General features: G+C 36.3%; 5 protein-coding genes across 7 annotated transcripts; 3 read left to right on the forward strand and 2 right to left on the reverse strand.

Annotated features, from left to right (window-relative positions):
- Positions 1-1,087: 1,087 nt before the first annotated feature.
- On the forward strand, positions 1,088-7,847 carry LOC141820564 (uncharacterized). Its single transcript, XM_074707894.1, has 6 exons — positions 1,088-1,269; positions 2,049-2,228; positions 3,165-3,291; positions 3,462-3,575; positions 4,032-5,013; positions 6,456-7,847. The coding sequence occupies exons 1-5, from the start codon at positions 1,123-1,125 to the stop codon at positions 4,145-4,147; spliced, it is 684 nt and encodes a 227-aa protein (XP_074563995.1). The 5' UTR covers positions 1,088-1,122; the 3' UTR covers positions 4,148-5,013; positions 6,456-7,847.
- Positions 4,759-7,949, forward strand: LOC141820556 (dihydrolipoyl dehydrogenase 1, mitochondrial-like). Of its 2 annotated transcripts, XM_074707884.1 has the most exons (3): positions 4,759-5,013; positions 6,456-7,706; positions 7,849-7,949. In XM_074707884.1, exons 1-2 carry the CDS (start codon positions 4,759-4,761, stop codon positions 7,704-7,706), a joined length of 1,506 nt encoding a protein of 501 aa, XP_074563985.1. In that variant the 3' UTR covers positions 7,849-7,949. The 2 variants fall into 2 exon arrangements, with proteins under 2 accessions (XP_074563985.1, XP_074563986.1); XM_074707885.1 differs by lacking the exon at positions 7,849-7,949 and having other exon boundaries at positions 6,456-7,847.
- Positions 7,950-8,102: 153 nt separating this feature from the next.
- LOC141820560 (uncharacterized) lies at positions 8,103-12,276 on the forward strand. 2 transcript variants are annotated; one of them, XM_074707888.1, is made up of 8 exons: positions 8,103-8,446; positions 9,884-9,917; positions 10,145-10,372; positions 10,605-10,694; positions 11,316-11,381; positions 11,469-11,560; positions 11,936-11,983; positions 12,055-12,276. In XM_074707888.1, the coding sequence occupies exons 1-8, from the start codon at positions 8,103-8,105 to the stop codon at positions 12,167-12,169; spliced, it is 1,017 nt and encodes a 338-aa protein (XP_074563989.1). In that variant the 3' UTR covers positions 12,170-12,276. The 2 variants fall into 2 exon arrangements, with proteins under 2 accessions (XP_074563989.1, XP_074563990.1); XM_074707889.1 differs by lacking the exon at positions 8,103-8,446 and adding an exon at positions 9,117-9,422.
- A 2,213-nt stretch (positions 12,277-14,489) lies between these two features.
- Positions 14,490-19,066, reverse strand: LOC141820561 (syntaxin-81). The gene is made up of 7 exons (XM_074707891.1): positions 18,284-19,066; positions 17,918-18,001; positions 17,716-17,820; positions 17,107-17,256; positions 16,291-16,533; positions 16,067-16,198; positions 14,490-14,820 (listed from the first exon to the last, which is right to left on the reverse strand). Exons 1-7 carry the CDS (start codon positions 18,362-18,364, stop codon positions 14,677-14,679), a joined length of 939 nt encoding a protein of 312 aa, XP_074563992.1. The 5' UTR covers positions 18,365-19,066; the 3' UTR covers positions 14,490-14,676.
- Positions 19,067-21,115: 2,049 nt separating this feature from the next.
- LOC141820566 (DEAD-box ATP-dependent RNA helicase 3, chloroplastic) lies at positions 21,116-26,979 on the reverse strand. The gene is given in 14 exon segments (XM_074707897.1): positions 21,116-21,248; positions 21,589-21,956; positions 22,462-22,557; positions 23,750-23,893; positions 24,214-24,591; positions 24,758-24,982; positions 25,513-25,611; positions 25,701-26,117; positions 26,225-26,359; positions 26,525-26,645; positions 26,647-26,792; positions 26,794-26,874; positions 26,877-26,924; positions 26,926-26,979. Coding segments are annotated over 14 exon segments (2,367 nt in total). The 5' UTR covers positions 26,965-26,979; the 3' UTR covers positions 21,116-21,178.
- Positions 26,980-27,709: the final 730 nt, after the last annotated feature.

The following is a 27,709-nucleotide window of genomic DNA, read 5'->3' on the forward strand; positions in this document are numbered from 1 at the left end:
ATAGAGAGTTGCAAAAATGATGATGTTAAAATAAATATACGAACATACAAAAATAAAAAATAAAAAAATTTAAGAGAAAATCAAGATTACATTTATTGAAAAAACTTAAAGAAATACATTTTAAGATGATATAGATATGTATATAACCCATCAATAGATGTTTTAATTAGACAATATAAAATTATAATAAATGTGCACATCAAACGAAGATGATAAAAAAAAACTTGATTAACAATAATAAAATAAAATTTATTTATATTAAAATGATGATATAGTAAGAGATAAAATTCAATAACATAGAAAGATCATTATAACCAATCTCCTCTAATGAGATAAAACTTGATTGTTATTGTTATAATCTTAAAATATTATTTATGTTAATTGTATCTCACCTAAGCTATAGCCATTATATCCACAAATGTGTTATAAATTAAAAATTATATTAACTCTCTAATATATGTAATCTATATTAATGAGATAACCTAGAATATTTTAAAACTCTTTTCTTCTCGTGCTAGTATATCTACAATCTTTCTCTCCACACTTTTACCATCCATTGGCTTTTGTTTGAATAATAGATAAACAATCTTCCCTAATCAGATAAACAAATCATATGACTTTGTTTTACAATCTTTTCTTCCATGTGTTGCTTGCTTCAAGGTTAGTTAAATCATAACGTTTCAAAATTAGGCAGTTCTTGACTTAGTTTCTAGAGGCTTGAGAACAATCATTGTTAAAACTAAAGTTCCAATTCTATTTTGACAATAAATATTATTTAAAATGTACTTTTATATTAATTTCCCATATTTTAATATTTACTATAAGTATTTATAGCTCGTTGTTAGAAATTAAAAAAAATCATAGATAATTAATTTTATTTTAATATTAAATTAAATTTTAATTAAGATTTTATACATTTTTTTTGTTTTTAAATTTTTTTTTCAAGGGAGAAAGAGGTGAGCATTAAATTAGTTGGTTATAAATTTATTAAAATTACTGAGCTTTTTCTCGAAGCGTCTACAAAATCGTGGAAGTCTCCTCCTGTTGATCGTCGTCTCCTGATCGGTGATCGCATAGGCAGAAATCTTCGATTCGGTTCCTATTTGCCCAGCGGGAGGAAACATGGTTGTGATCGAGCAAGAACCTGACGCCCAGGAGACCAAGGAAGTCCTTGCGAACGCCTCGCCTGGCGAGGATCCGGCGCAAGGGGAAAACGGCAGCGATGAGGAGTCCTTTGAGGACGCCCTCACAGATGAGCAGTTGAGGGAGGTACGGCATTTTGATCTCCTCTTTTGATGTAGTTTGACCTCGGATTCGAGTTCTGCACTATCGTCATCGGGATTTGTCTGTTAACGCTATGCGATCCTCCTTTTTCTGATTGACATTGTAACTTAATTCTTAATTTTCTAGGATGAAGACTGATCGTCTTATTCTCTTTCAGTATGTTTATTTTTTTTGTTCACGCTGCAAACTGAACAAAAGTGGATTTTCCTCTGATAAGCTGAAACTTCAAATTGCTGGGAAAAGATTTGATTATTAGTGTTAAATAATTCCACTAAATTCCATGTCGAACCAAGTTGATTAGGACAGTGCGGTGAATTAGGAACATTGCATAATCGGTGTTCAGATTTGTGTTTGTGTTTGATTGATTGTCTGACTGATACTGGCCATCCTTTTGTGTTCTGTGAACTTGCAAATAAATTTTCTGGGCCTTGTCCAATCAATCCTTAACATTTTATTCATAAATTTCACAAGAGCCAAAATTTATCTTTCTTTATTTAGTATATGAATTTTGTTACCCTACTATTTATTGCATTTAATATACATTCAGTGGATACCATACACATGAGTGGCCGGTATAAAGAAGCTTGTTTTGAATGTGGTTCTTAAAACAAATATATCGGTGCTTTTTATCATAACTCAATTACCATTTTAAATTTAAGTTCAAGTCAATTGTAAGTAATTAGATACTCTCAATTGATTACTTACACCTTACCGGTTACCATGGTTAGTCTACGACTCAGTTAAAAGGTTCCTTTGTGTTGCAGAAAGCTCTTAAGCAAGCAAATGATGCAAAAGAAGAAGGGAACAAACTCTTTAGGGTTGGGCAATATGAGGATGCACTCTTGCAGTATGAGATTGCTTTACAAATGGCTTCTGAGCTACCTTCATCTGCAGATGTATGCTCTATGTCTCATGGAAACCGAGCAGCATGTTTCATGAAATTGGTAAGCCATTTCATATATGAAATTTATGCCAATAATATTGGTAACTGGCTCTTCTTATTTCTAGCCAACATTAATCCCTTGATAGGGACAGTTAGGAGACTAACCTTGGGCAAATATTGTTGACAAACATGGAGAGTAGAACTTAGTTAATCTTAAATTTGCTGAACTTCTGCTACCTTCAATGTGTATGTCTTCATAAACACTATCTTCATGTTATTATTTATTTTACAAACACTCTTTGTAGCTATTTATTTGGAATTCACAACTCCTTTGTTACTTTCAGGGTGTAAAAGAGACTTTGTTTTGTGTATAGTATTGGGTGTTTTGTTATTTGATATCGTGAGACATTTTTATGTTTTTTCTTGGTTAAGAATTAGCTGGAATATGTCATCAAAAATTGTTCCTCTTTCTTCCGAAATTATACACTTTATGAGTCGAATGTGTTGCTTTGGGGGCATTGATCTTCTTTTTTGTTTTTTATATTGGTCATTGAGAGACATACTCTTCTGCATAATAACTGAATAATGATCATTGTAAAATTGTTAGAAAAATTAAAAGGACAAAGTGAATTTAAATTCAACTTTTTTGGTTCTTTTGGAATTAAAGTTGAAAATGTTGTGGAACTAATATGATTTTTATGGAGAAGCATGTTCATGACATATCAATTTGGCACGTATTGGTTTCCTGAAGGAGAATTCAATAAAATTGTATATACTGCTTCTCTTTATGGATCAGGACATAAGATAAAATATGAGTACACATTAGTCACAATATTTTCCTGTTATAATCATTGTTATTGTTATTGTGTCATTTTTTACATTATGGTTAAGATACATTCTATTTATAGTCAGGATTATATTGAAGAAATATTGTACCTAAGGTATTAGTTATTTTAGCTTGTTTGTCGATAGTTCATTTTGTTTGTTTTTTTCCCAGAACCGATACAAGGATGCTGTAACAGAGTGCACAAAGGCACTTGAACTGGATCCATCATATGTAAAGGCACTAGTTAGAAGATCAGAGGCTCATGAAAAACTCGAAAACTATGAGGAGGCCATTGCTGGTAAGTTGTCTCGTGGAATGTGTGGTGGCTTGGGATTTTTTTGCTAAACTACTTTATGTACAGATTCCTCACTTATTTTAGATGCTAAAATTGTTATGCTGTCTCGAGGTCTACTTACTTTTTTTTTCTCTGACATTTTTGTTTAAGTTTGCTCTAAAATGTTTCTGCAGATTTGAAAAAGGTATGTGAGTTGAATCCTACAAATAACCAAGCTAGAAATAGTATAAGGCGGTTAGAACCAATTGCTGCAGAGAAAAGGGAGAAAATGAAAGAAGAAATGATCGGTGAGCCTGGTTCATTTCCACTAGCCTGTACTTATAGATATATTTAGACTTTCAGTTATGTTTCAAATTTGTGATTTCATGCAACATTATCATCATCATCAAGTTGTGTTAATCTCAATTATTTAGGATTAAGTATATGGATTTTATCCTCCATTGAATGCTATGCAGGGATATATCACTAGTATTATTCAAGTTCACTTATTTTTGGTCTTCCTTTATCCTTCATACCTGGAAATCTAATAGGCCCAGCTTATCTTATCTATAGAATCTATTGATCGTCTTTGATTATAATTTTGCAATATCAATCTATTTTTGCTTGTTTGATCTAATAATGCCACATATTCTTCTTAACATTTTCATCTCTCAGATACTCATCAAACCGTTCAAAATATCAATGATTCCTTCTTTTTTTTTCATTCTCTCCATTGATTTTGAAGCTCCAACAATTTGTTGCAGGAAAGTTGAAAGAGATGGGAAATTCTTTGCTGGGTCGTTTTGGGATGAGTCTGGACAACTTCAAAGCTGTTAAAGATCCAAAAACCGGTTCGCATTCCATCTCGTTTCAGCGGTAGTCCACTCCAAACCAAGGTGTGAAGATTTGGGAGCATATTGTTTAAACAGTCGATACGCATTAAAACTGGAGCAGCTTTTTCATTCTGTTAGCAAGGACAAACTTTTGCTCAGTTAGAGCTTTCTCTTGTTTCGGTTAAATATGGATGATCTCGAGGAGTATCTTTTCTTCATTTGAAAAAAAAAAGAAAAAAGAAAGAAAAAAAATCCTGAAACTTAATGTGATAGCTCTATCGTGTGATCAGATTAAAAATGTGTATTGTTGTGGAATATGAGACTCCTTACTCTTGGTGGAGAAAGCTCATCAAGAGATGAAGAGGCTTATCTGTAAGCAGTGGAGCAGATCAAGGAACAAGAAAGAGAGACCAGACAAAAATTTATGTTCTGCAATTTTTAAACTATGCAAGTACGTATGTGCAAAATTGGTATATGTAGCCCATCAACCGTAAGTTCTGCATCGGACGGTGGTTCTCTGTTTCGATTGACTGAGTCACGCCGCACTCGCGCTCCGATCTATATGATATTTAATCTTCTGTTATTTATATAGCAACCAAATTCCTTCTTGCTCTTCTCTACAGCGTCAGGGTGCCAGAAAAGAGGAAGAGAAGAAGCGATGGCGATGGCGAGCTTTTCGAGACGAAGGGCCGGGGATCTCTTCCGGACGGAGGCGGTGCGACGGTCCTCCGTGCTCTTCAGGGGCTTCGCGGTGGCAGCGGGCGACGAGAACGACGTGGTGGTGATCGGCGGCGGCCCTGGTGGGTACGTGGCGGCGATCAAGGCCGCGCAGTTAGGCCTTAAGACGACGTGCATCGAGAAGAGGGGAACCCTCGGAGGCACCTGCCTCAACGTTGGATGCATCCCTTCCAAGGTAAACTTATCCCCTTTTCTTCTTATCCCGTCGTTCTGTTGGATCTATCGTGTTTGATTGGCTTCTTGATTTACTCGATGGGTGTTTACTGTCAATTCGTACTGCCGATGCTTGGGTAGTCTATGGATTAGGTCAGCCGGTTAGATCTGGTTTACTTGATAGTAGTAGCAGACTATTTAGATGTGTTTTGAGTTCATAGATTCCGGCATTCCCTATATACTTTTTAATCATAATTTTATGAATCTCTACGGCCAAGATATAAGACAAGGAAGTTGAAAATAATAGAGTTAATCACTAAATCTATCATGAACTTTTAAGATTAATACAAATTTATCACGAACTTTCACTTCTGAAAGATGTCATATACTTTAAAGTTTGTAACAATCAATAAAAACAACTTATCAATGTTTAATTAATTCTTCATAAAATTATTTTCACATGAGATTATATGTCATTTTGAAACCTCATTAGATTCTTTAATGCTTGAATGTGTCGCATATTAACATTTTTATGAATTAAAAAATTGTTCAAATTACATCAAAGTTTACTTATTTTTGGTATTTATAAAACCATTATGTTTAAGATTGTTGAATTATTATATTTTGTCATAAAAAACTGTATCATTATTTTGTTAAGTTGAAATATAATACATTTGTTAAAAAAATTTAAGGTGTCTTATAAGTAATTAATCCAAAATAATATGCTGCTGAACAATGCCTCGAGTCATTTCCTCCATTTTTAGCAGTCTAGTTCTAAATATATAGAACTTTGTTAGAATTACATTATAGGAATGACAATGAATATCTACTCTCTTCCATGAACCAAACCAATGTTACATTTTCCTACAGTTTTATTCCACAAGAATGGCTATGTTATTCTTTGTCAATTCCATAGTGAACCAAATATACTATTCAAGATAGAATTCTGTGCTCTAGACATGTATTAGTGTTTGGATAATACCTATATAGAGTAGAGCTTAGTATTAGACTTATTGTCATGTTTATTTTTGTTCACGTTTCACAATTTTCTTTGCAATAGTCTCTCTTACTAAATTTAATTTTTGGATTGGGACCTTTCATCTGTACTTTGGATTAGTGAATCACTTATCAGAGATGTTTCTTCTAGCATATGTCAGTGCTGTGTTGCAAAATCAACATTATTGTGCAAATGTAATTATATCATACTGAGCTAAACCCCGAGAATATATGCATGCGGTAACTGTCATCATACTCTTATGGTACTTCTCATGCTGAAATTCTTTTGCAACAGCTTGACTGACTGATAAGTACAATGATTTTAATGTCTTCATTTGTAGGAATCGAGAATCTGTATAAAAGGCTACTTCTTTCTTGCTTTGTTAAAAACTGTAGGATGTTTTTACATATACTGGATTATCATTCTCAGAAGCATTGTTAGGCTTAATGCATTTTTCTTGTTTGCAGGCTCTGCTTCATTCCTCTCATATGTACCATGAAGCTAAGCATGCATTCCCAAGCCATGGTGTTAAGTTCACTCAGCTTGAAATTGACCTACCTGCCATGTTGGCACAGAAAGATAAAGCTGTTTCTGGTCTCACTCGAGGTATTGAAGGCTTGTTCAAGAAGAATAAGGTAAACTATGTCAAAGGTTCTGGCAAGTTCATTTCACCCTCAGAAGTTTCCGTTGACACCCTTGATGGAGGAAACACAGTTGTCAAAGGCAAAAACATCATCATTGCCACTGGCTCTGATGTGAAATCTCTCCCTGGAATTACTATCGACGAAAACAAAATTGTTTCATCCACTGGAGCTCTATCTTTGTCCACCATCCCAAAGAAATTGGTGGTGATTGGTGCAGGCTACATTGGTTTGGAGATGGGATCCGTTTGGGGACGGCTTGGTGCTGAGGTCACTGTTGTTGAGTTTGCACCTGATATTGTACCTTCCATGGATGGGGAGGTAAGGAAGCAGTTTCAGCGCATGCTTGAGAAGCAGAAAATGAAATTCATGCTCAAGACAAAGGTTGTTGCGGTTGACGCCTCAGGGGATGGGGTTAAGTTGACAGTGGAACCTGCAGCTGGAGGCGAACAGAGCACACTCGAGGCAGATGTCGTTCTTGTTTCTGCCGGTCGGATCCCTTATACAGCAGGTCTTGGACTAGAGAAGATTGGTGTACAAACCGATAAGGCAGGAAGGATCACAGTTGACAAGCACTTCAAGACCAATGTATCGGGAGTTTATGCCATTGGTGATGTGATACCAGGGCCTATGCTTGCCCACAAGGCAGAAGAAGATGGAGTTGCATGCGTAGAGTTCATCGCAGGCAAGGAAGGTCATGTCGACTATGATATGGTCCCAGGAGTCGTGTACACACACCCTGAGGTGGCTTCAGTTGGCAAGACTGAGGAGCAAGTGAAGTCCCTGGGGGTCGCATACAGAGTTGGCAAGTTCCCCTTCATGGCCAACAGCCGCGCTAAGGCTATTGACGACGCGGAGGGGTTAGTGAAGATATTAGCTGAGAAAGAGACTGACAAGATCCTTGGCGTCCACATAATGTCACCTAATGCCGGGGAGCTCATCCACGAAGCTGTTCTGGCTCTCCAATATGGAGCCTCTAGTGAAGACATTGCTAGAACATGCCATGCACACCCGACTATGAGTGAGGCTGTGAAGGAAGCTGCCATGGCAACATTCGACAAGCCCATTCACATATGAGTACGTGCTACTTGCCAGATTATGATCTTTGGAAATTCCTCTTTTTTTTTGGAATAATTTATAAACTTTTTGACAAAATAACATTTCAATTTGTACTCACTTGTTTATCGTTGCTTGAGGCTCTCGATGGTGATTTGTTCAGGCTTCATAGATGCTGTTGTCTCGAATTTCAAATGTGCTGACGTCAACTTGAAGTTCAAACCTGCAAGTGGAACGTCTGCTGACGTCAACTGGCTTAATTTGGAATTAAAATTATTATTTATTTGTCTATTTATTCATATATTTTGGAATATTGTTCTTCTGTCGAGCTGAGACCGAACTACCAGTCTTCCTATCCTCCTTCCACATGCCGATATAAATCAGAGAGAGAGAAAAGTTCCGATCGCAAGCCAATCCATGGCCTTCTCCGTCCACTGGTACGATCTGCTCTGCTTCGCGCTCCTCGCCGCCGCCCTCGCGGCCTCCCTCTCCTGCATCCTCGCCGGCGAGCGCTCCTGCAAAGCTCGAGTTAGTTCCTTGTACCGTAGGTTGCTGTCTGGGGGCGAAGGCGGAGGCGGAGGCGGCGGCGGCGGAGGAGAGGCAGATGAAGTATTGGTATGCGAGCTGTGGATAAGCCGGTGGCGGGCGGTGCACCCCGCTGCCCTCCTCGGGGTGAGGCTGGCCGCGGCCGCCTCCATGATCGGGGTTTTCATCTGGGATCTGCGCACTTACGACTGGAGCATCATGCTGTATTACACCGAGTAGGTAACCCTAGCTAGCTAATTTCGAAACATACGGTTTCCAAATTCCAACATTTTGGCGATCGGATTGTTTCTTTTGCGGATTTTTTTGATGAGCATTTCTTTCCTTCTTGGGAAGGAAAAGGAAAATTGAAACTCGAGTTCGTTTAGGTGTTTTCGATTTCGAAATTTTTGAGTGTCAAGGCTTGATACTTCATGAACTGGTTAACCAGAGAGAAGGAAAGCATCGTGCTTTGTTACATAACGTAATTTCAACTTTTGATTTTCCTTTTTTTTTTTTCAAAATTTGATGTGTTTGATCTTTGAGTAATATAATTCATAGTTATCTTTTGTTTATCTTTTTATTTTTTTTGAAACTTGATCTTGTTGGGAAAGGCTGGGAGTAAAATGCCAAACAAAATATTAATTACAGCATAATGGTTGGTTTAAGGGTGGGGAAAATGCCATATTAACATGTTAATTACAGAATAATGGTTCCCGCCCCTACTTAATGTCTCTACTGATAGCTCTAGTTCCAACATTAGCGAGAAATGAGAGAAAAATAAATAATATTCTTAATACTGCCAGCGAACAAATGGGTGGAACGCGCTATTGAAGGAAATGGATGGGACCCGTGCACTCAGTTTAGTTAAGGTACGTCAACGGGTCAGTCGTAACTGCGGTCTCGATCTCCCTCCCTCGTCGCACCTTCGCTCATGGCGGTCGGCGAGGCGGAGCAAGGCCTAGGCTACTGGCTGCGGTGGCAAGTGCCTGTGTGCCTCGTGGTTCTGGCCGTACCTGCCGCCGTGTCGGTGTCCGTGATCTCGTCGGGCAGGGCTGACTGCCTCCGATCCTCCGATCTCTGGCTCTCGTGCTGGAAGAAGGCCAGCCCCTTTTGGCTTCTAGGATTTCGAGTTGTTTCTCTATCGATCTTGTGCTTGTTGTTGTGCCAGGTGCTTCTCCTTGACGGTGTCTTCGCCTTCTATTTCTATACTCAGTAAGCCCTTTTTGGTTGAATTGCTGGCATCGTGTGGTCGAATGTTTGCTAAAAAAAAGTCCTGGTTTTTCTTGTTTCTTTTTTGCTTCGATCGAACAGAAAATGTTTTATTAGGATTTCGGGGAAATTTCTTCAAAAATAAAATTCGAATCTATGGTTGCTGCGGATGTGCTCATAGGTTTCCTCTTTCTAATTCTGGTTCAGGTCTCTGGTCATGAGCTGATTGAGTGCGTCGAAATATATGTAGTATTGTGTTAAGTTTCTCCTTGTATGAATTGCTTCCCATTACGACAATGTATCTTGCTAGTTCAAGCTAGAACATGAACTGTGGAAAGAGATTTCTAAATTTATCATTTCACTTGGTAAATAAATTGTTCTTGTGAAAGAAATTCATGACAACTCTATATTTTTGTTGTTAGCTTCCAAGCCAGCTACTGACTATTTAAATTTGGTGTCTGCAGGTGGACATTTTTGTTAGTGATCATCTATTTCCTGGTATGCTCCAGCTCCTTCTTTTGGACTTTCGTTTTACTTCCTAACTTCTTTTCCCAACTATCTGTGATTATATTCTATGTGCAATATGTGCTAACTCGGTATAGTTGGATGCATTTTGCTCATATCATTAATATTTCTTATGGGGGTTTTGAACATGGATATGGTTAGGCATATGCTTTGTTTGTCATATGACTTGCTTATTTATGTGCAATTTTACATGCTTACAGATTGCTAGTGTGATATCTGCTTATGGTTGTTGGATATATGGAAAGTGTGCCACTGAAAATGATGAGGCAAATGCATTCCTTAAAGGAGATGTTGCAGTAGATGTACCTGTAACTTTGAATGCAACAAATAGAAACAAAAATGCTAGCAAATCACATAGCTACTATGAGCGTGGTTATTGTCAACAAAAAGCTGGGTTTTGGGGTTACCTTATGCTAATTGCTTATCAGGTAAATTTCTCAATAGCTTGACCCTATAACAAAGAATTGAAAAACTTCTCTTCACTATTTAATGTATTCTATCTCCATCTCCATTTCGCATTTCAAACTATTTTGTTGTGTTCCTTTTATGAATTTGTTTCATTCTTCATAGTCTAACCATACATGAGAACTGCTAGCTAGGTTAATTATGTCAGTATCTTCTTGAATTTTATAAATGAGGTTGTTCCATTCACTTGAACAGACCAGTGCAGGTGCTGTAGTGTTGACGGACATTGTGTTTTGGGCCCTTCTAGTACCAGTTCTCTCTGATGAACATTTCAAACTAGATTTGGTGGGTGCTCTCTACTTGTTAAACTAAACTTTAGCCATTTATGTTTTATCTTGTTTCATTTTGCAATGATATGTTGGCATTATAGTAGCTTCTGATTCCTGAATGCATAAAAAGTACTACTTTAATCATTTCAGATCTTGTTTACTATTTTTGAAATATTTAGCTTTAAAGTACAAATCTTTATGTATTTTTTTCAGAGAATAAATCAATATGCCAGATCTTTAAAAAACATGAAGTTGAAGAACATTGCCATCAAATTGCTCCATGTTCATACATTTAATCTCCTGATATTTCTTTACACTGACACCAGATTTAAGATCAAATCTATATTTTGAATTAGTTTAGCATTGTGAATTTGGTCGCGAATCAACCCTACTCAAATAAATAAGCATGCGCACACGCACACAAAAACAAAGTTAGAGTTAAGAACAAGATAATTGCCTGCTGATGATTAGATTAGAACTATACTTTAAAAGTAGAATGAAAATTTCCATATAGTAATAATCATATTCTTATTGCTTGTCTTGAGTATTAAATTATTGTTCTTCCAGTTTCTCATATTTGTAAAGGTTTGTTTGTCCTTATGTTGCTAAGATTTGTTATGCATATTTTTCTTGCCAGCTTATGGGGTGCATGCATACACTAAACTTTATCTTTCTTCTCCTTGATACTACTCTAAACAGTCTTGTAAGTTTCCTGCTCACTAGATTTAATCACCTAAAAGTGTAATATTACGTATTCAATAAATGACAAAGTAATCTGTGTGTTCTGCAGCCTTTTCCATGGTTTCGAATGGCATATTTTGTCCTTTGGAGTTGTATCTATGTAATCTTCCAGTGGATTCTGCACGCTTGTGGATTTTCATGGTGGGTGTATTGTTTTCTAAATTTTGCTACCATGCACCAACATTTACCTATCAATGCTACAACTAAATGGGTGTAGTTATATAATACACAAATATCTCCACTGCTTTACTTCATACAAGAACTTAGTCACTTGCATTTGACCTTGGTGCTTACATTTTGCCACACACAATCAAAGTTAGTGTCTTGAAAAATGAATGGTTGGGATTTGCAGCTATAATCAAGCTATGTCAAAGAATTGAGGATAGCATAGTTTAGTCCATGTAACCGATCCTGACTATAACTTTTTATTGTTTTCCTCGAGCTAATCTTTGGTCAAAGAAAGATGTAAACTATTTGCTTTCTTATTTAAGTTGATGGCTAACACAAGTTTCTCAGGTGGCCTTACCCTTTTCTTGAGCTCTCAACTCCATGGGCTCCTCTTTGGTTAGTATTAGAATCTTGTTTTCTCCACCATTTGTCGGCACAAGATTCTTACAGCTACACTAAAATTGCAGGTATTTATGCTTGGGACTTGTCCACATCCCTTGTTACGGTATATATGCATTAATTGTGAGTGTGAAAAACTCATTGCTTTCAAGAATTTCTTGCCATGCTTATAGAAGATCTTGAGGTTTAGAATTATAAGAACACAACTGATATTTCTATGTTGAACTTTAGCTTGAATCTCTTTCAAGTCACTTTTAATAAAATGAAGTAGACTGATGTTGATCCCTAAATCATTTCTTATCTGGCGTGAATGAACTTTTGCGTGCAATTATAAATGAACTTGTGACATTCTAAGTCTGCTAGGTTTCAAAGTATGGAAGGTAAATTTAGTCGCCCAATGGCATCGGTGCATGGTATCGGTCCATTCTAAAATCTAAGGATATATCTTGAAGGTCGACTTCTAAATGTGCTGTATTTCGGATTTACTTTTATTCTACTTAAACAACATTCAAAACCTATGAATATAAAGAAGTTTCACATCTACTTGAGACAAGCATATGGAAAGTAAAATGAAGGGCACTAATGTTAAGTCTCAAATCCATGAATCATTAAGGTGTGTTCGTGTGGATAAAATAAGATGGGTGGAATTGGCCAAGGTAGAACAAGAATAGTCCTAAAGAATGTAACATGCATTATACAATAATTAACCAAAGGGGTGCATTTAAAGTTGCGAAATTTCTAAGGTTTTTCAAAGGGCGTATTTGTTTTCCATTTTATCCTTCCCATCAATCATTGTGGTGTTGCATTCAAATGATAAATCTCAATTAGCCCCATTGACTATCTCTGGGTGACCGATTCGGTCCGAAAGTTTTCCATCGGCTATCAGGGTAAATCGGGAAGTGCATGCAGCGGTCAGCCCAGACGCTCAATATCCTTTGATTGCGCTCTCCATTTGGAGGAAAATTTTTATAAATACGTTGTAGTTGGGGATCGAATTGCAGATGCCTGGGTGACAACCTAGATGTCCTACCACGACACCATTGCCCCAGGGACGTGGTGTTGCATTCAAAGAACAATTCCACTGTGGTGTTGGATTTCAAAGAACATCATTGTGGTGTTGTATTTTAGGATTTATGCAGCACCAAATTGGTACTACTTCTGAAAATCATGTGTTATTTTTTGAAAATCAATACCGCATTGGTGTTGTTTTTTAAAATTAATATTACAATGGTTGGCAAGATAGATAAAATGAAAAATAAATGCACCTTTTGAAAAATTTGAAAGTTAGATGTGTCTTTTGAGAATTTCACAATTTTAAGTACACTCCTCTCGTGAATTGCCATACATTATATGTAAATTTTCATTCAAAATTTGTCTTTCAATTTTTACTTTCATAATTAATCCTAGCACAATCGTTGCATGTGCATAGTCACTTCTTTACTTATTCACTAATTACTATAATCAATTGTAATCTTACTAAAAGAAATAGTTGCTTTTTTTCTCTTGTCAATGTTTAGAATGTTAGATTAGAAGTATTTTCTACAATCTATCAAAGTTTGTATAATTTGTACTCAAATCAATATATCTTCCATTCCATTAAAATAGCAAGGGTGGAATAGAGATTATAATTTGTTTGCATATGAATGTTTCAATTAGAATATTTTTTATTTTTCTAAAAGAAGTATTTTAAGAGGAAAATGACCATCAAAATGTTTTTAAAAAACACTAAAATCCTCTTTTTTTAAATTCATCTTGACTTTTTTTCTTATTCTTGTAGGTTGCCTTCTCCAGGGCTCAACAACATTTTACTACTCTAAAATAATTAACTTTTGATTCTCAAAAGAAATTTTAATTTCACAAAGCAAGGACCAATATTGACGTTTATTAAGGTTATTCTTAATTTTTTTTTAAAACACAAAACAGAATAAAAAACTTTATGGCAATATATTGAATGTTGTAGCCCGATGATCGATGAGATATCACCAAAGATATGAGTCGATTGTGAAGTCTAGTCTTAGATATATTTTTTTCTCCCCTTGTAAAATTTTAATATACCTAAAGCTACATTTATTAAGACTAAAAGACAATCAGTGCACGAAGCACTCTCAATATAGAATTTCAAGAAAGGATGTATTATACATAATCTTATTCTACTTTATTTCTCAATCACACGATAATAATTTTACTATTGTACTAAGATTCTTCTTCAACTATACCTACTAAAACTATCTTCAATAAATCATTTTTTGTGCTTGCATAACATATAAAATTGCTTCTATCCTCAATACTTGAATATTTCATAATTTACAAGTTTAAAACCCACAGTAGTTTATGTTCGAAGCATACGCAATGATAAACTACATGACACCGGCAACAGATAAACTTCACAGCATTTAGACAAGAAAGTGAAGCCACACATATATATATATACACACATTGCAAGGAAGTCAGACATGAATACTAATTGCCAAAAAAGGAAAAAAGTTTTTGTAAAACTCTGCAATTGCTTGGCATAATTCCTATATCCTTCGCAATTATCAACTTTCACAAGTATTTCTACTTTGACACTCTAGATTTAGTCGAAAATGCAGCATGCCTAAGTGCGGCAAAAATGAACGTTTAACCAAGATAACTACAGTTTCATTTTGATCTAAACCAGCATATCTAACTTTAAAATTAAGCTTTAAAATTCAGTTGTACCAGTCGAGAAAGAGGATGGAGAAAGTGAGGACAAACAAGAAGAGGAGGAGAAAAGTTCTGCTGCTGCTATTGCGTTTGATGGCCTGAGACAACTCCTTGTTACCCAGCTCCACGTTCTTAGTAGCTTCAACTGCCTAAAACCCACCAAGACAAATAATCAAGACAATAGTGCAATTGCAGCAGCTGAAAGGATAAACAAAGTTGACCTGAATCTGTGATGAGTTACTTAAAATTTTGTTGTCGATTTTGACATTTTTTGAACATTAGAGTTTGATCAATAGTCCAAAAGATAAATATTTATAACTTGCAAGGAAATTACTGGGCGAATAGAACCAAATTCTTCTGAAGCTCAAGTGTTTTGGAATTTAAATATAGTGAACAGCACCAAAGCTCAAAAACAAGTGTTTCCATGCACATTAACCACATAAACTGGCCCGAGAATCCATGGTTCAGAACAGTCATGTGACTTATTTATAACACAGAAGTATGGAGCTAGGTACCGACCACATTTTTCCAACTAATGATAAATTTAGGATATTAAACACAAACACAACAAATCTACTACCACATAATAGATTACGTAGCTTATAATCTAATATAGCTGAAATTAATCTATAAACTATACTTAATATAACTCAAGTTACAATTATAGTTAACAATATTAAATAATTCCTTAGACAATATAGTTTAAGTTAGTAATAAAGTGAATTAGTGTAATTAATATCAGTGTATTAAGTTATAATTTCAACAATATGATTAAATAATCAGTTACATTGTGTTGTGTTATTAATAATATAACCTAATTTACTAATTTATGGTGTATTGTGTTAGTAATAATCAATTATTCTTTAGAATTTGTTTTGCGTGGTGTATTGAAGACAAGACTTGGTGTGAGACTATTGCTCCACTGCAACTTGGCACATAAAGGTCTGTCTGCATTGACCCTCGCCAGGCCTCATCAGGCTGGCAGGAACATCAAGAACTAGAAACACCCTTTCTTTCATTTGGCAGGGGTTTGTTCAATTGTTCAAGTTAGCATTCAACTTTATTTATTGGTACTGTAACAATCTGAAAGTGTCCTATGGCAAAATGGTGTTTAAAAAGGAACTCAAATCTATAAGCTGAATGATGTTGCATGCTAAACTCTCACGCCTTCCTTTTGGAAACCAAATTAAACCTGGAAATGTACCTTTAGAAGCTTATTCAAATTTATGAAGATGTTCATAATATATAACACTAGCAAGGATAGGCCTATAGGTTTTTGGAGTCATCGTAAGTAATTAAAATGCACATCCAGTTGAAGAAAAAACAAAAACTGACAAAAGAACGGAGGTAGTCATCCTTAATGCATCGTGTCCAAAGCAAATAAAGAACAGGTACCTGATCGTATAGATGTTCAATCTGCTGTGCCTGCTGTAGAACATGAGTTGACATGAGGTGATTCAGTGCTGACATCTCTACCATCTTAGTTTCTGTTTCTTGAACAGCATCAAGGAGGTTGCTCAGTTCCACCTAACAAATGCAAATTAATGTTAAATACACACAACTACATTGCTTACTGGAATTGAAGAGTGAAAATGAATGTTGCTTTAAAAAAAAAATACTTGAAGAGCTCGTGTTTCATCATCTAGAATTTGCTCTTGGACTCTCAAAGGCGTTGTGGTTAGCTCTTGTCCGCCAAGATTCGGTAGATCAAAGCCAGAAGGTTGCTCAGAAGGTGCTGAGTGGAGAACTCTATTAACCTTCCTTCTTGGCATGGCTCTGTTTATAGCATCCTGGAAGCGTACAGATCTGAGCCGGTCAAACTGAGCACTGACTGAATGGAGCCGCTCACTGAGAATTAAAACCTACAGCAAGGATGAGAACCAGCATAAAGATCATGTTAAAACTAAAGAAATGCACATTTTAAATGCATAGATTTGAAGTATTACTGAAAAATTGTTTAGAAGAAAAGCTATCATAGAGATCCTTGCCAAACTAATAATTTTTTACAATTGCCCCTGAAGATAGTAAAAAAACTCGGTCTTAACTCCAATGTTCTCAGTATTCTCTGTTTCATATAATTCAATGGAGAAACACACAGGAAAAGTTATAAAAATGGAAGAGCCTATTTTTGGAACAAAATGGAATCTTATTCTGCTAAATAATTTGAAAGCAAAATAGCAGCAACCCTGGCATTCCTATGACCGCCTATTATATATGAAAACATTCAATTTCAACCTAAATCCCGCTTGTAATGAACGAGCATTGAGTAACAAGGAAATAAACATGATTTTTTTTTGGTAGTTAGCAGATAGAGAAAATAAACCATACCACAAGAACCAAACTACTCATAGGGCTTATTGATGGCTCTCACAGTCCAAATCTAAATTAATTTAAAAATTTATAAATAAAAAGGTCCCACTAAATTAAATCCATACCACACCATGCTTGTGAGCAACCACATCTGCATTGGGCTTATCATCCCTCAGGTTAAGCCATGATTTTGAACTTCCATTCTTTTCTTCATTGTATATCATGTTCTGAAGTATATCAATCTGGTCCTTGCAAACTTTTATGAAAACACCAACCTGAATGTAAAAAATTATATTCATAAAACAACCAAATAAACACATCAAAGCATTGAATATGAGTAAATGGCCAGTAAATAAACAGATGCCATTTAACAAAATAGAGTGAGGAGTAGGTTTATACATTTTGGAAGTTAAAAGCTAATCTATGGGGGAAAAAGGTCAAATGGGTATCACCTGAACGGAAACAGAAATAAAAAGATGGTGTGGTTCTTTTTAGTTAGTTGTGTGTTTATGTATATATATAGAGAGAGCCCTAGATTTCAACATAGGTTTTATTCAATATGCAATGAGTTAACCACAATGTATTTCTCACTCTCATTCTTTTCTTTTCTTTTTTTAAAAAAAAAAAAGCTAGGATAAAATATGCATATGCAGATATGGAAAAGTTCAAAAGGGTAATACATAGTGCACAAATAAAGAAAATATTGGCAAAAGATTAAGCTTAGGCTAAATCACTTCATGTTCAATGTTGTCCCTCTCCTGTTCAGTGATTCGATGCAAATCCACATAATCTTTCCGATGCTTTGTGATGAAGCGTTCCAATTCTGAAATACTTTCAAGCTAAAAATAAGAAAATTGTCAAAACATTCATCAAATATGATAGAGATATCACGTAATCCAGAGAATATCAAAGCAAGAGACTCTGCAGCTGATGTACCGTCTTAATTGCAGCTTTTTCAAATGGAGGTTTCTCCGAGGGTTTGCGCAAAATGAAAGATGCCGAGAGTGCAGCCAATTTGGCCTGTCAAAGACAATGATAGCGTATGAATTACACGTATCATTGTAGCAGTTTCTAGCGTATGTTGAATTGTTCTCAATTGAAACAAACTCACAAACTGTAAAACTCTGAAACAGAACAACTTGGAATTGTTTACTGTTGCGAAATAGCAATTACAATTTAAGATATGTATAGCCCAGAGTGAAGCAAGACGGAAAACTCCCATGAATATTCAAGTGAATGCAAGGAACTCTAACACGTCAATAGGAAGAAGAAAATTAAGATAGTTTCAACCCAATAACCAACCTCGTCGTAGCCAAAAGAAAGAGCTGTCGCACGGGTAGCCTCCCTAAAATCCTCAGTTCTGTCCCTACTCTTAGCCATCATATAACCTTCTACCAGCTAATCTTCACCCGCTATGACTCGATCGCGGCTGGAAGCGGTTCGCGGGACGCTGTAGGAGAAATGCTGCTTTCTGCGCTTCTGCTCAAACCGAATGGAGAGGAGGCCTACGGTGCCGCTCCGGCCTCTGAATCTGATCAGCCCAAGAGAAGAGGAGGCCGTAGATCCATGTGGCTTCTGCTCAACCCGAGAGGGGAGGAGGCCGCAGGCGCTTATCCTTGTACGAACCAGGGAAGATGCCGGAAGTAGATCCAGGAGGCAGGGTGCCGACCGTGGTGAGCGGAAGCCTCGGGGATCAGCGAGGAGGAGGCCGCAGGCGCTTGCTTAGATCCTTGTGCCGAACCAGGAGAGATCGCGGAAAGAGATCCAGGCGATGCCTGTGTCTGTCACTGACCTGGGGATGCGCCGGAAATCGAGTCCGTAGGCAGTGGCGCACGGATGTGGCGGCGATCGGCCAGGGTCAACCTCGTCTATGCGGCGTCGGAGAGGTGACGCCGCGGGTGGGGATAACGTTCGCCCTTTCTCGAGGGAGGCCGGAGGCGTCTACAGCGACAAGTGATCAAATTCCCCTTTCTGGCGTGAGGCCGCACTGGGCGCCGGTCGGACAACCGCAGCACGGTGGAGGAGCGGTGTCCGATCGTGATTGATTCGCGGGACAGGGAAAAGAGGGGATAGAAGAAGGGGTATCGGATCCAACCCACCGATTGAGGATTAAGGATTCGGGCCGGATTTGGATTGAATTAAATTTGGATCGGATTCAATTTGAATGGACTCAGATTTAGAATTTGAGAGATTTTTTTTAAAATTATATTAAATTTTATTTTAAAAAAATAAAATATTTTATATAATATTAGTGTGATAATAATAAAATATTAAAATAAAAATGAGGAATTATTAAAAAAAATTAAAAAATTGAGTTATTTAGATTTTTTGGACTGGTCAAATTATATGGTTTTAGAATTGAATTTCGAGTTCAAATCAAATTTGGATTAAGATTTATTAATAATATTTTATTTCAATTTGTGAATCAAATTTAGCATGCTCAATTATTTCTTCTAATCTAAGGTCAAACAAATCAAATTTTATATTTTTTAAATTTAGTTAATCGATTTAAAATGAATTAAATTATTGCATCATTATTTAAATTTAATTTGATTTTTTATATGAGCTTAAATTTAAGTTTACTTAAATTTAATTTATTTAAATATTAATGAATTCTCAATTTAAATTTATTTGATTAAAATATTTATATTTTAAAACTTGTTTTGTTGATTAATGAGATTGATATTAAATGTTTACATTTTATTTTAAAATTTTCTTTATCTATTTATAAATTTGATAAAAATATCATTGATATATATATATATATATAGTTCATAAATATTATTTATGAATAATTCATCATCTTTATTCAAAAATATTAATAAATTATATATATATATATATATTTAAATTGATTTAATTTACGTCCTTACTATATTATCATTTATATTTAAATAAATTTATTTTATTTTATTATTACTAATCAAGTCTTTTTTTATCTTCATCCCTCGTTTGATTTGATTTGCATATTTATTATAATTTTATATCATCTAACTATAATATTTATTAGTTGTCTAAGTACATTCTTATACCATCTTAAATGTGTCTTTCAAAATTTTTTTTAATAAGTGCAACTTCAACTCTCTTTAATATTTTTATTTTTTATCCTATTTATCCTTATTTGTCCGCTCGTCTATCTTAATATCATCTTTGTAACTCATATCTTCTATTCATATGTTCAAATCATAGTATAATATTCAATTTCATATAATATTACAAGTTCAACTGTCATTTTATAAAACTTTTTTTAAATCTTAGAATTATTTTAAAATTATAAAAAACATCTAATACTCTCCTCTATTTTAATAATTTTATTTATATTCAATGTAAAATATATCACTCAGACTATTTTATCTAATTATAAAACAACCATAACTAGAAATATTGAATTCTTACCGTTCTTCACCGGCTTATATATAAAACAAACAAAAAAACAAAAATAAATTCTTACCAAACTAATTATCAATTATTAATACAAAAAGTCAAAAAATTAGTTAATTGTATTTTGATAACCATCAAGATGTTTTGATATCTTGAAGCCTTGTAGTGACTCTCCATTCAACATGACCAGCGAAAAGTTATAGCTAAGTTTATGAAATTGCTTATGCTTCTAAACTTAATAATAAAAATATATTAATGCAAAACATTATAATGTTTGATCTTGCTCTCCATTTAACATTGAGGAATGATTTTGACCATTCCACCCAACACATCCAATGCTCAAAGAGATTAATCAAGAACATAGTGTACCACAACTATAGATAAACTGGAAAGTCCAAAGTCCAATGAAAATGACGAAGAAAAGCTACTCTGCTATAAGCAGATACAACACACATATTTATATGTCCTATAAGACCAACAAGAGACCTAGGCACTATCACACAGTATTTTAGATTGATCGTAATTTCAGATAATAATAAAAAAGGCAAACAACATTTTGAAGATCGAGAAAATACAGTGTGGAACTAATCTAGGATCAGCTAAGTCACCCTTAGATCAAGAACTTCACTTTTAGTATCAGCCAAATCTCACTATCACCACAATTAGGGTTACCACATCCCCACCTCTGCATGGTGTAGCTGCAATGTGATGCAGCAATGGCACATGATGATGCTAGTTACTTCTATGCAGTCACCATTGGATCTTGAAGGCAATGGAGCTGGAGGATCGAATTCAGCAAGAATGTCTGCGTAATTGCTACTTGTTTGGACATTCTGATGCACGGTGGCCAGACCGGCCACAGTTAAAGCAAGCCCCTGCAAATCCTCTGCGAAGAATACAAACACAAATATCAGAATTTTGTACAAATGACAGCTCTTGTAATTTGAAGGAATACTGTTCCTTTAAAGCACAAAATGACAGAATGTTACTGTGTTTGAAGCACAATTAAAGTGAGTTAAGTTAAAAAAAATGCAACGAGAAACATAAGACAGAAAACTTCATGTTGATAATATTACAAAGCAGCTTTAGATTACCAAAATTTAGAAACAAAAATACCAAAGCAACCAAAATTTAGACAATTTTCTCAAAATAGAAAATTTTATCATGCAGTGGTTGCAAATTCAATATTTTGGCCATGTGATGGCCATGTAATGGATGGACAATACCTTTCTCGGTTGCCAAATGAGGGTGTTCGACTAGATCTTCCACCAATTAGCCAGTCCTCTTCACTATCTCTTTGTGGCTTAGTGGTCCGAGACCAGCTACTGTCAGTTCTGGAGGTCCGGCCACCTCGTCCATAGCTATTATCACTGTCATATTTTTGTCCACCCCAAGTTCTTGAAACCCTCTGACTTCGTTCAGAAGAACCACCACCTCGTCCACGGCTATCATCACTGTCATATTTTCGTCCACCCCAACTTCTTGAAACCCTCTGACTTCGTTCCGAAGAACCACCACCTCTAGAACTCCGCTCCCGGTTTGAAAATCGTCCATAAAAGTCAGTGGCAGGACCATCATCTTGCAGAATAGGGAGCTAAAAAGGCATCACAATAAAAAAAGACATAGTTACACAGTCATCTTAATAAAATGTATTGAGTGGATTAAGGATCACAACTAGATATGCCAGGAGGACAAGCAAATAGCAATTAAGATCATCTACTTGAGGCTTGCATAGATTAGGTCAAAAAGTAAAAGGAAATTGAGCATCAAATCTTAAGCAGCATACTCATACATAATGATTGAAGCTTAAGTTCTGCTAAACATCTACAAATACAGTAGCTAGACCATCCAGTGGCAAGACAGCAGGAAAGCTGCCAGTATACTCTGAGTAATACAAACATGTGAATCCAAAGGAAAAACTATGCCAGAAATCTAAAGGATCTTTGTCATTCCATGAATACTCTAAAAACACCCACATCCAAAATCAGGCTCTATACAAACATCAACATGGTTTCACAAAATCGAACAGTAGCTGTCATTTTAGAAGTTGAATGAGATTGAAGGAAAGAATTAGATGAGAATACGAAGAAGAGGACCACCTTGGTGATCTTGACTATAGAATTTCCTGGAGGCAATTGCTTAGTTAACAATTCTTTAGCAATCTCTTCAGGTATATCAAATACAGCACCTTGAACCTGCAAAGAATTGGCAATAGTGGTTATTATGATGGATATTTGAGGCCAATGTTTATTTAGGAATCTTTTGCAATCCATTCAGGTAAATCAAACAGTACGTTAAACCTAAAAGAGCATGGCAAATGTAGTTATTTGTGTTTAATGTCAAAATAGCAAATAGTGTCTGAACAGACAATTTCACAATGTTTTCTCAAAGAATTTTGATGCCTGTAAAGTATAGTTGATACATATTAAACTTAGGGCTGAAATTTGCTACATAATTCAACTTTTATAAAGTATTGTAAATCTGCCAACAGTGGCTTGGTACAGTGATAAGCGAGCTAGATTTTGAAACCTTTCGGCCAAAGGTTGGGGGTTCAAATTTGCATGACAGCACTATTGAAATTTAAGCTTGTTGCTGTCGCTATGAAAGAATTATTTAATACATCCAATGAAGTGATGTGAATCTCAAAATCAACTATTTATACAAGTTTGCCCTTCACACTTAATGGACTATTCAACACATTTCCAGGAATCCAACATATACATGTATGAAATCATTGAATTCAAACTATATATTTCACTTCTCTAGTCAATGCATGATACGTATGCAAGATTACATCATGTGGATATGCACATAGTGTGTATGTAGGTCATTATTTAGCACTCTAGTTTCCTCATCCCTTACGCACGACCAGATGCCATTTGTGTGCCAGGTGTCTATTTTGGCTGAAAGGAAAAGGAGAAAAACTAATTAAAATGCATGATATCAGGCCGTTTACATGTCTATTCCATGACATTCATATTAATACATATCTATGCTCTTTTCACCAAATACATATCACAACTACAAAAGCACGAAAATAACTCATCACAAGTATTGGAACCCACCACCTTTTTCATTCAACTAATGGCTGAGAAAAACAAAATATAACATGAATAAGTAGCCACAAAAATATATGAGGAAATTTAAATTCAAAAGTGGAAAAAGACTATTGAAATGTACAACCAAGGGATAACACAAAAACCAAAAAGGAAAGTTAAATATGACAAAGAAAAAGGGAATGACATGGAAATAAGTGATTGTTCTATCAGGAGATTTCAAATATTACATTAAATGAATCCAAGATAGAAACATCAAACAGTAACAAAAGGCACCAAGCAGGACCATATTTGAAAGGGGGAAATGCATGTGGTTTCATGGAGTTCAAACCTTTTCATCTGCAATCATGTATATTTTGCCCACTTCGTCAGCAGCATCAGGATATACATCAGAAAGAAATCCAGTAACAGATCTTGCAGAGAAGTACCCTCTTGAATATCCAGGTTCACGTGTTAATTGTAATGTCACCCACCCCTATACATGACAGATAACTGAAGTTCAAAATATGTTGAAGAGGCATGCTAACACAAGCTAAAGGAGTGCACAGTTTTCCAAAAGGTAAAGAATCTATCCAGCATGTAAGGAATTATGCTGGAGCATGTTCATGTAAACAAGAATACCAGGCATTATCTACTTGCAGCAGAACAAAAAAAAAAATGAAAACAAACTATTTTGCTACCTGGATCAGATATGGTCTTGCTTTATCAAACAAAGCATAAACAAAATATTCCAGAATTCAATAAGCAAAAACAGAAACTGCAAACCAAATGTGTAGTATGAGACCACACTTTCACCTGCTCATGACTGATAAGAGAACGAGATGAAGGTGGTTGAGAAAATCCACTTAAATGTGCCAAAGCAGCAGCAAGAGCATGTGTTCCTTGTTCATCAGTCAACCTTTGAGCAGTTGGAAGGAAATATTGGATTGAATCTGAGTGAACACCTCGAAGAGTAGCAACGACTTGCTCAGCAGATGATTCCAATACCTCTTGCATTGAAGGTGGGCTTATAAACTCGAACCTGCATCCAACATCACGTTCCAGAGATTTAACTGTTCTCCGCTGGCTACTAGTAAACATCAAGAGGGCAGTGCCTTCTTTTCCAGCACGTCCAGTACGACCAGAACGATGTACAAATGTCTCTGGATCATTTGGTAGTTCATAATGAATAATCTGCAAAAGAGAAAAAAAGACCAAAGATTATCATTCTATAAACCCATAAAAATTTATTGCAGAAAACTACGCAGAGATTGAGGATAAAAATTATTATCCACAAGAAGCTTATTAACTGATAGAACAGGCAGACAAACAATATCAAAACAAAAACATAACAAAATACCAAATCAACATTTGGTATATCTAGTCCCCGAGCAGCAACATCGGTTGCAACCAACACAGTGAATTTCCCTTGACGAAATCCATTCAAGGTTCTTTCTCGCTGATGTTGTGATATATCCCCATGCAGTGCCTCAGATGCAATAATATTACTCAAGGCCATGGATACTTCATCAGCATCACGCTTTGTCTGAGTAAAAACAATTGTTTTCCCACCCTTGGCATATACCTGTGCAAGTTAATAATTAGTTATGATATGTTTAAGAACAAGAAAACATCAAAAGCATGAGCATTTTTAGGCCAAAAAAAAAGCAAAATATCATGTGCAATAGTTTTTAGAAGGGTAACAATTTATAGGCAAATGTTGCATGAAAAATTTGCATAGACAGAATATGGCAGACAAGTAAAATGAAAATTGTTTTGGGAAAGCTATTCCGTTCATTTTAAATAATACACTGGCGCAAACTGCAAGGAGAATTGATTCAAAATCTTAAAACTTTTTTCTTACAAAAAAAGGTATGCATGTAAAGAATCAGTATGCGACAAAAAATAAACTTCTGCAATGTCTCATATTTTGCTCACTAAAAGGATTGCATTTGATGCAATGTAGATAAGCTCAGCATCAAATGCCTAACAACATGAGCGAGATATTTTAGCAGAGGCAACCTATGCTGCACATAACAATTAGGCTTGCAAACCAAGTGTAACAAAAGGAGAAACGGACCACCAGTCTCTATAACAAAAATATCATAAGCATACCGTAATCAAGTCACTCAGAATAGTGCGCTTTGAAGTTGCAGTTGTTGATATGGCATAAAGTTTAATGCCTTCTGCTAGCTTCTCATCTTGGTCACCAACCTAGACCATAAAAATATATTAATATTATAATTTGCAAGAGGTGAAATCATACACTTGATTCCAAAAAATAGGAATTAAAATGGACGTACCAAATCAATTGTCAGAGGGTTATTTAGGTATCTCCTAGACAACTTCTTAACCCAACCAGGCATTGTTGCAGAGAACAACATATTTTGACGTTGTGGTGGAAGTTTCTGCAATATCACTTCCACATCTTCTTCAAATCCAACAGCAAGCATTTGATCAGCTTCATCCAGAACCAAATATTGAACCTCTCCAAGCCTAAGACTATCATCATTAATAAGGTCAATTATTCGACCAGGAGTTCCCACGACCACGTCAACACCACGGGAAAGTGAATTTTTCTGAATATTGTAAGAAACTCCACCATAAACACAGACAGTGCTCAGATAAGGTGCAGATTCTTTTATTTCCTTCTCCACCTGTTTGGCCAATTCTCTGGTAGGTGCAAGAACCAGAACCCGAGGAAGACGACCTGACAGCCTAAACCAATCAAGGAATGAAAATGAAAAACGGCTTAGGAAGACAGTGAGCATTTCAAACACACCACTAAGCGTGGCAATGAGATTTTAATAAAAGTAGGCACCTTGACCCTCCTCCCCTCTGCCTCATCATCCTCAGTCAGGCGCTTGATTATGGGAATTCCAAACGCCAAAGTCTTTCCAGTACCAGTCTTAGCACGTGCAATAAGGTCTCGTCCTTCAAGAACAGGAATCAAAACGGCCCTCTATAGAAAGACAAATAAAGCATGTTAAAATGCCGCCTGTAACAATGCATCATGCAAAAACAACCAACCGATATATAAAAGCAGTTCATATCAAATCATATTGGCAGTGAATCGAACAGTCCAAACAAGAGTTAAAAGCAAAATAAAAATCTGTTTTGGCTTCACCTGAATGGGGAAAAGATGGGTAATCCCTCGCTTCTCAAGGGTACTAACTAGCTGCTGTGGCAGGTCTAATCTGGCAATGGCGAGCTCATCCTGGTCCACACCGGCAGCGGAGACCTCTTCCGCCCTCGTCGGAGTTGTAGGAGTCAGAGACGTATTCCTCCTCGTCGCTCTCCTCGAGCGGAGACTTGGGGAGGCCACGGAAGCCCCTAAAGGTCTCCTCGCTGAGAACGGAGTTGGGAGAGGCGACTGAGGCGGGAACGAAGAGTGGGGAGAGCGCGAGGAGCTCTCGGAGTGGCGGAGAACCAGGGGAAAGCGAGGCCCCGGGAAGCCGGGAGCTTGAGGATGCCGCCGCCGCGCCGGAGGGGGAAGAGCGGGCAAGGGAAGAGGAGAGGTAGAGAGCAGGATACGCCGATGGTGAAACTGGAGGCGGCGGCAGCCATGGTGGGTGGTGGAGGAGGAGGAGGAGGAGGAGGAGGAGGGATAAGGTGGCAAGGGTTTTGATAAGGCCGGTAACGAATGGCCTTATCAGAGGGCACCTGGTGCCCTGCCGCCTGCTTCAACTAACTTTATAGTTTTGGTGGATCAATGGAATCCGAGAAGAAACGAGGAGAAAGCCCAAAGCCCAGGTCAACGTCCACCACTTAGTCAACTATTAGATATTTAGGGCATTGCAATTAACCATCCTAATTCTCTATCAATTTACTATTTGCTTATTGCTCAAATAATTAAGCACCCAAAATGGTCTAAGAGCTTGTTATAGCTCTCAAATGGTTGTCGCCCACCGTGGTCAATTATAACTTTTCGATTTATTTCTTTACATATAATTGTGAGCTGATCATGTGGAACCACTGGAATAATAAATTTCACGTTTTATTATAAAGTTACATATCTTAAATGACCCCTTTATTCTATTGCTTCATGCTGCTCTTTTTTCGCTTGGCTTTGTGAACTCTCGAGGAGACGTAGCTCATAAACTCAATGACTATCGAACAAAGATTCTAGTATTGGGACACCTAAAAGATTCTGTAAGGAAAAAAAATTGCATTAAAAAGACATGTAAATTATGAATTGTTGCTTTAGGTCTAAGACATTTTGCATCATAACATTTGATACTCCTTTCCTTTTCCTTATGCTTTTGAATGCCCAAGTGTAACTAGGGTTTTGCTCGAACACACTATTATCCAT

Source organism: Curcuma longa, unplaced genomic scaffold (genome assembly GCF_044706935.1).
Source record: "Curcuma longa cultivar G26 ecotype Majalengka, Jawa Barat unplaced genomic scaffold, ITB_CL_G26_1.1 utg509_np1212_2302976_RagTag, whole genome shotgun sequence".
Lineage (NCBI taxonomy): Eukaryota > Viridiplantae > Streptophyta > Magnoliopsida > Zingiberales > Zingiberaceae > Curcuma > Curcuma longa.

Coding starts and splice junctions, on each gene's coding strand:
- LOC141820564 (XM_074707894.1), top strand. CDS start 1,123: ATGGTTGTGATCGAGCAAGAACCTGACGCCCAGGAGACCAAGGAAGTC. Junction 2,229..3,164: donor CAGCATGTTTCATGAAATTG/GTAAGCCATTTC, acceptor TTTTTTTCCCAG/AACCGATACAAGGATGCTGT. Junction 3,292..3,461: donor CTATGAGGAGGCCATTGCTG/GTAAGTTGTCTC, acceptor ATGTTTCTGCAG/ATTTGAAAAAGGTATGTGAG.
- LOC141820556 (XM_074707884.1), top strand. CDS start 4,759: ATGGCGATGGCGAGCTTTTCGAGACGAAGGGCCGGGGATCTCTTCCGG. Junction 5,014..6,455: donor TTGGATGCATCCCTTCCAAG/GTAAACTTATCC, acceptor TCTTGTTTGCAG/GCTCTGCTTCATTCCTCTCA.
- LOC141820560 (XM_074707888.1), top strand. CDS start 8,103: ATGGCCTTCTCCGTCCACTGGTACGATCTGCTCTGCTTCGCGCTCCTC. Junction 9,918..10,144: donor TAGTGATCATCTATTTCCTG/GTATGCTCCAGC, acceptor ACATGCTTACAG/ATTGCTAGTGTGATATCTGC. Junction 11,984..12,054: donor ACTCCATGGGCTCCTCTTTG/GTTAGTATTAGA, acceptor CTAAAATTGCAG/GTATTTATGCTTGGGACTTG.
- LOC141820561 (XM_074707891.1), bottom strand. CDS start 18,364: ATGATGGCTAAGAGTAGGGACAGAACTGAGGATTTTAGGGAGGCTACC. Junction 17,257..17,715: donor GGGACAACATTGAACATGAA/GTGATTTAGCCT, acceptor TTTTACATTCAG/GTTGGTGTTTTCATAAAAGT. Junction 14,821..16,066: donor TTGAACATCTATACGATCAG/GTACCTGTTCTT, acceptor GGTGGGTTTTAG/GCAGTTGAAGCTACTAAGAA.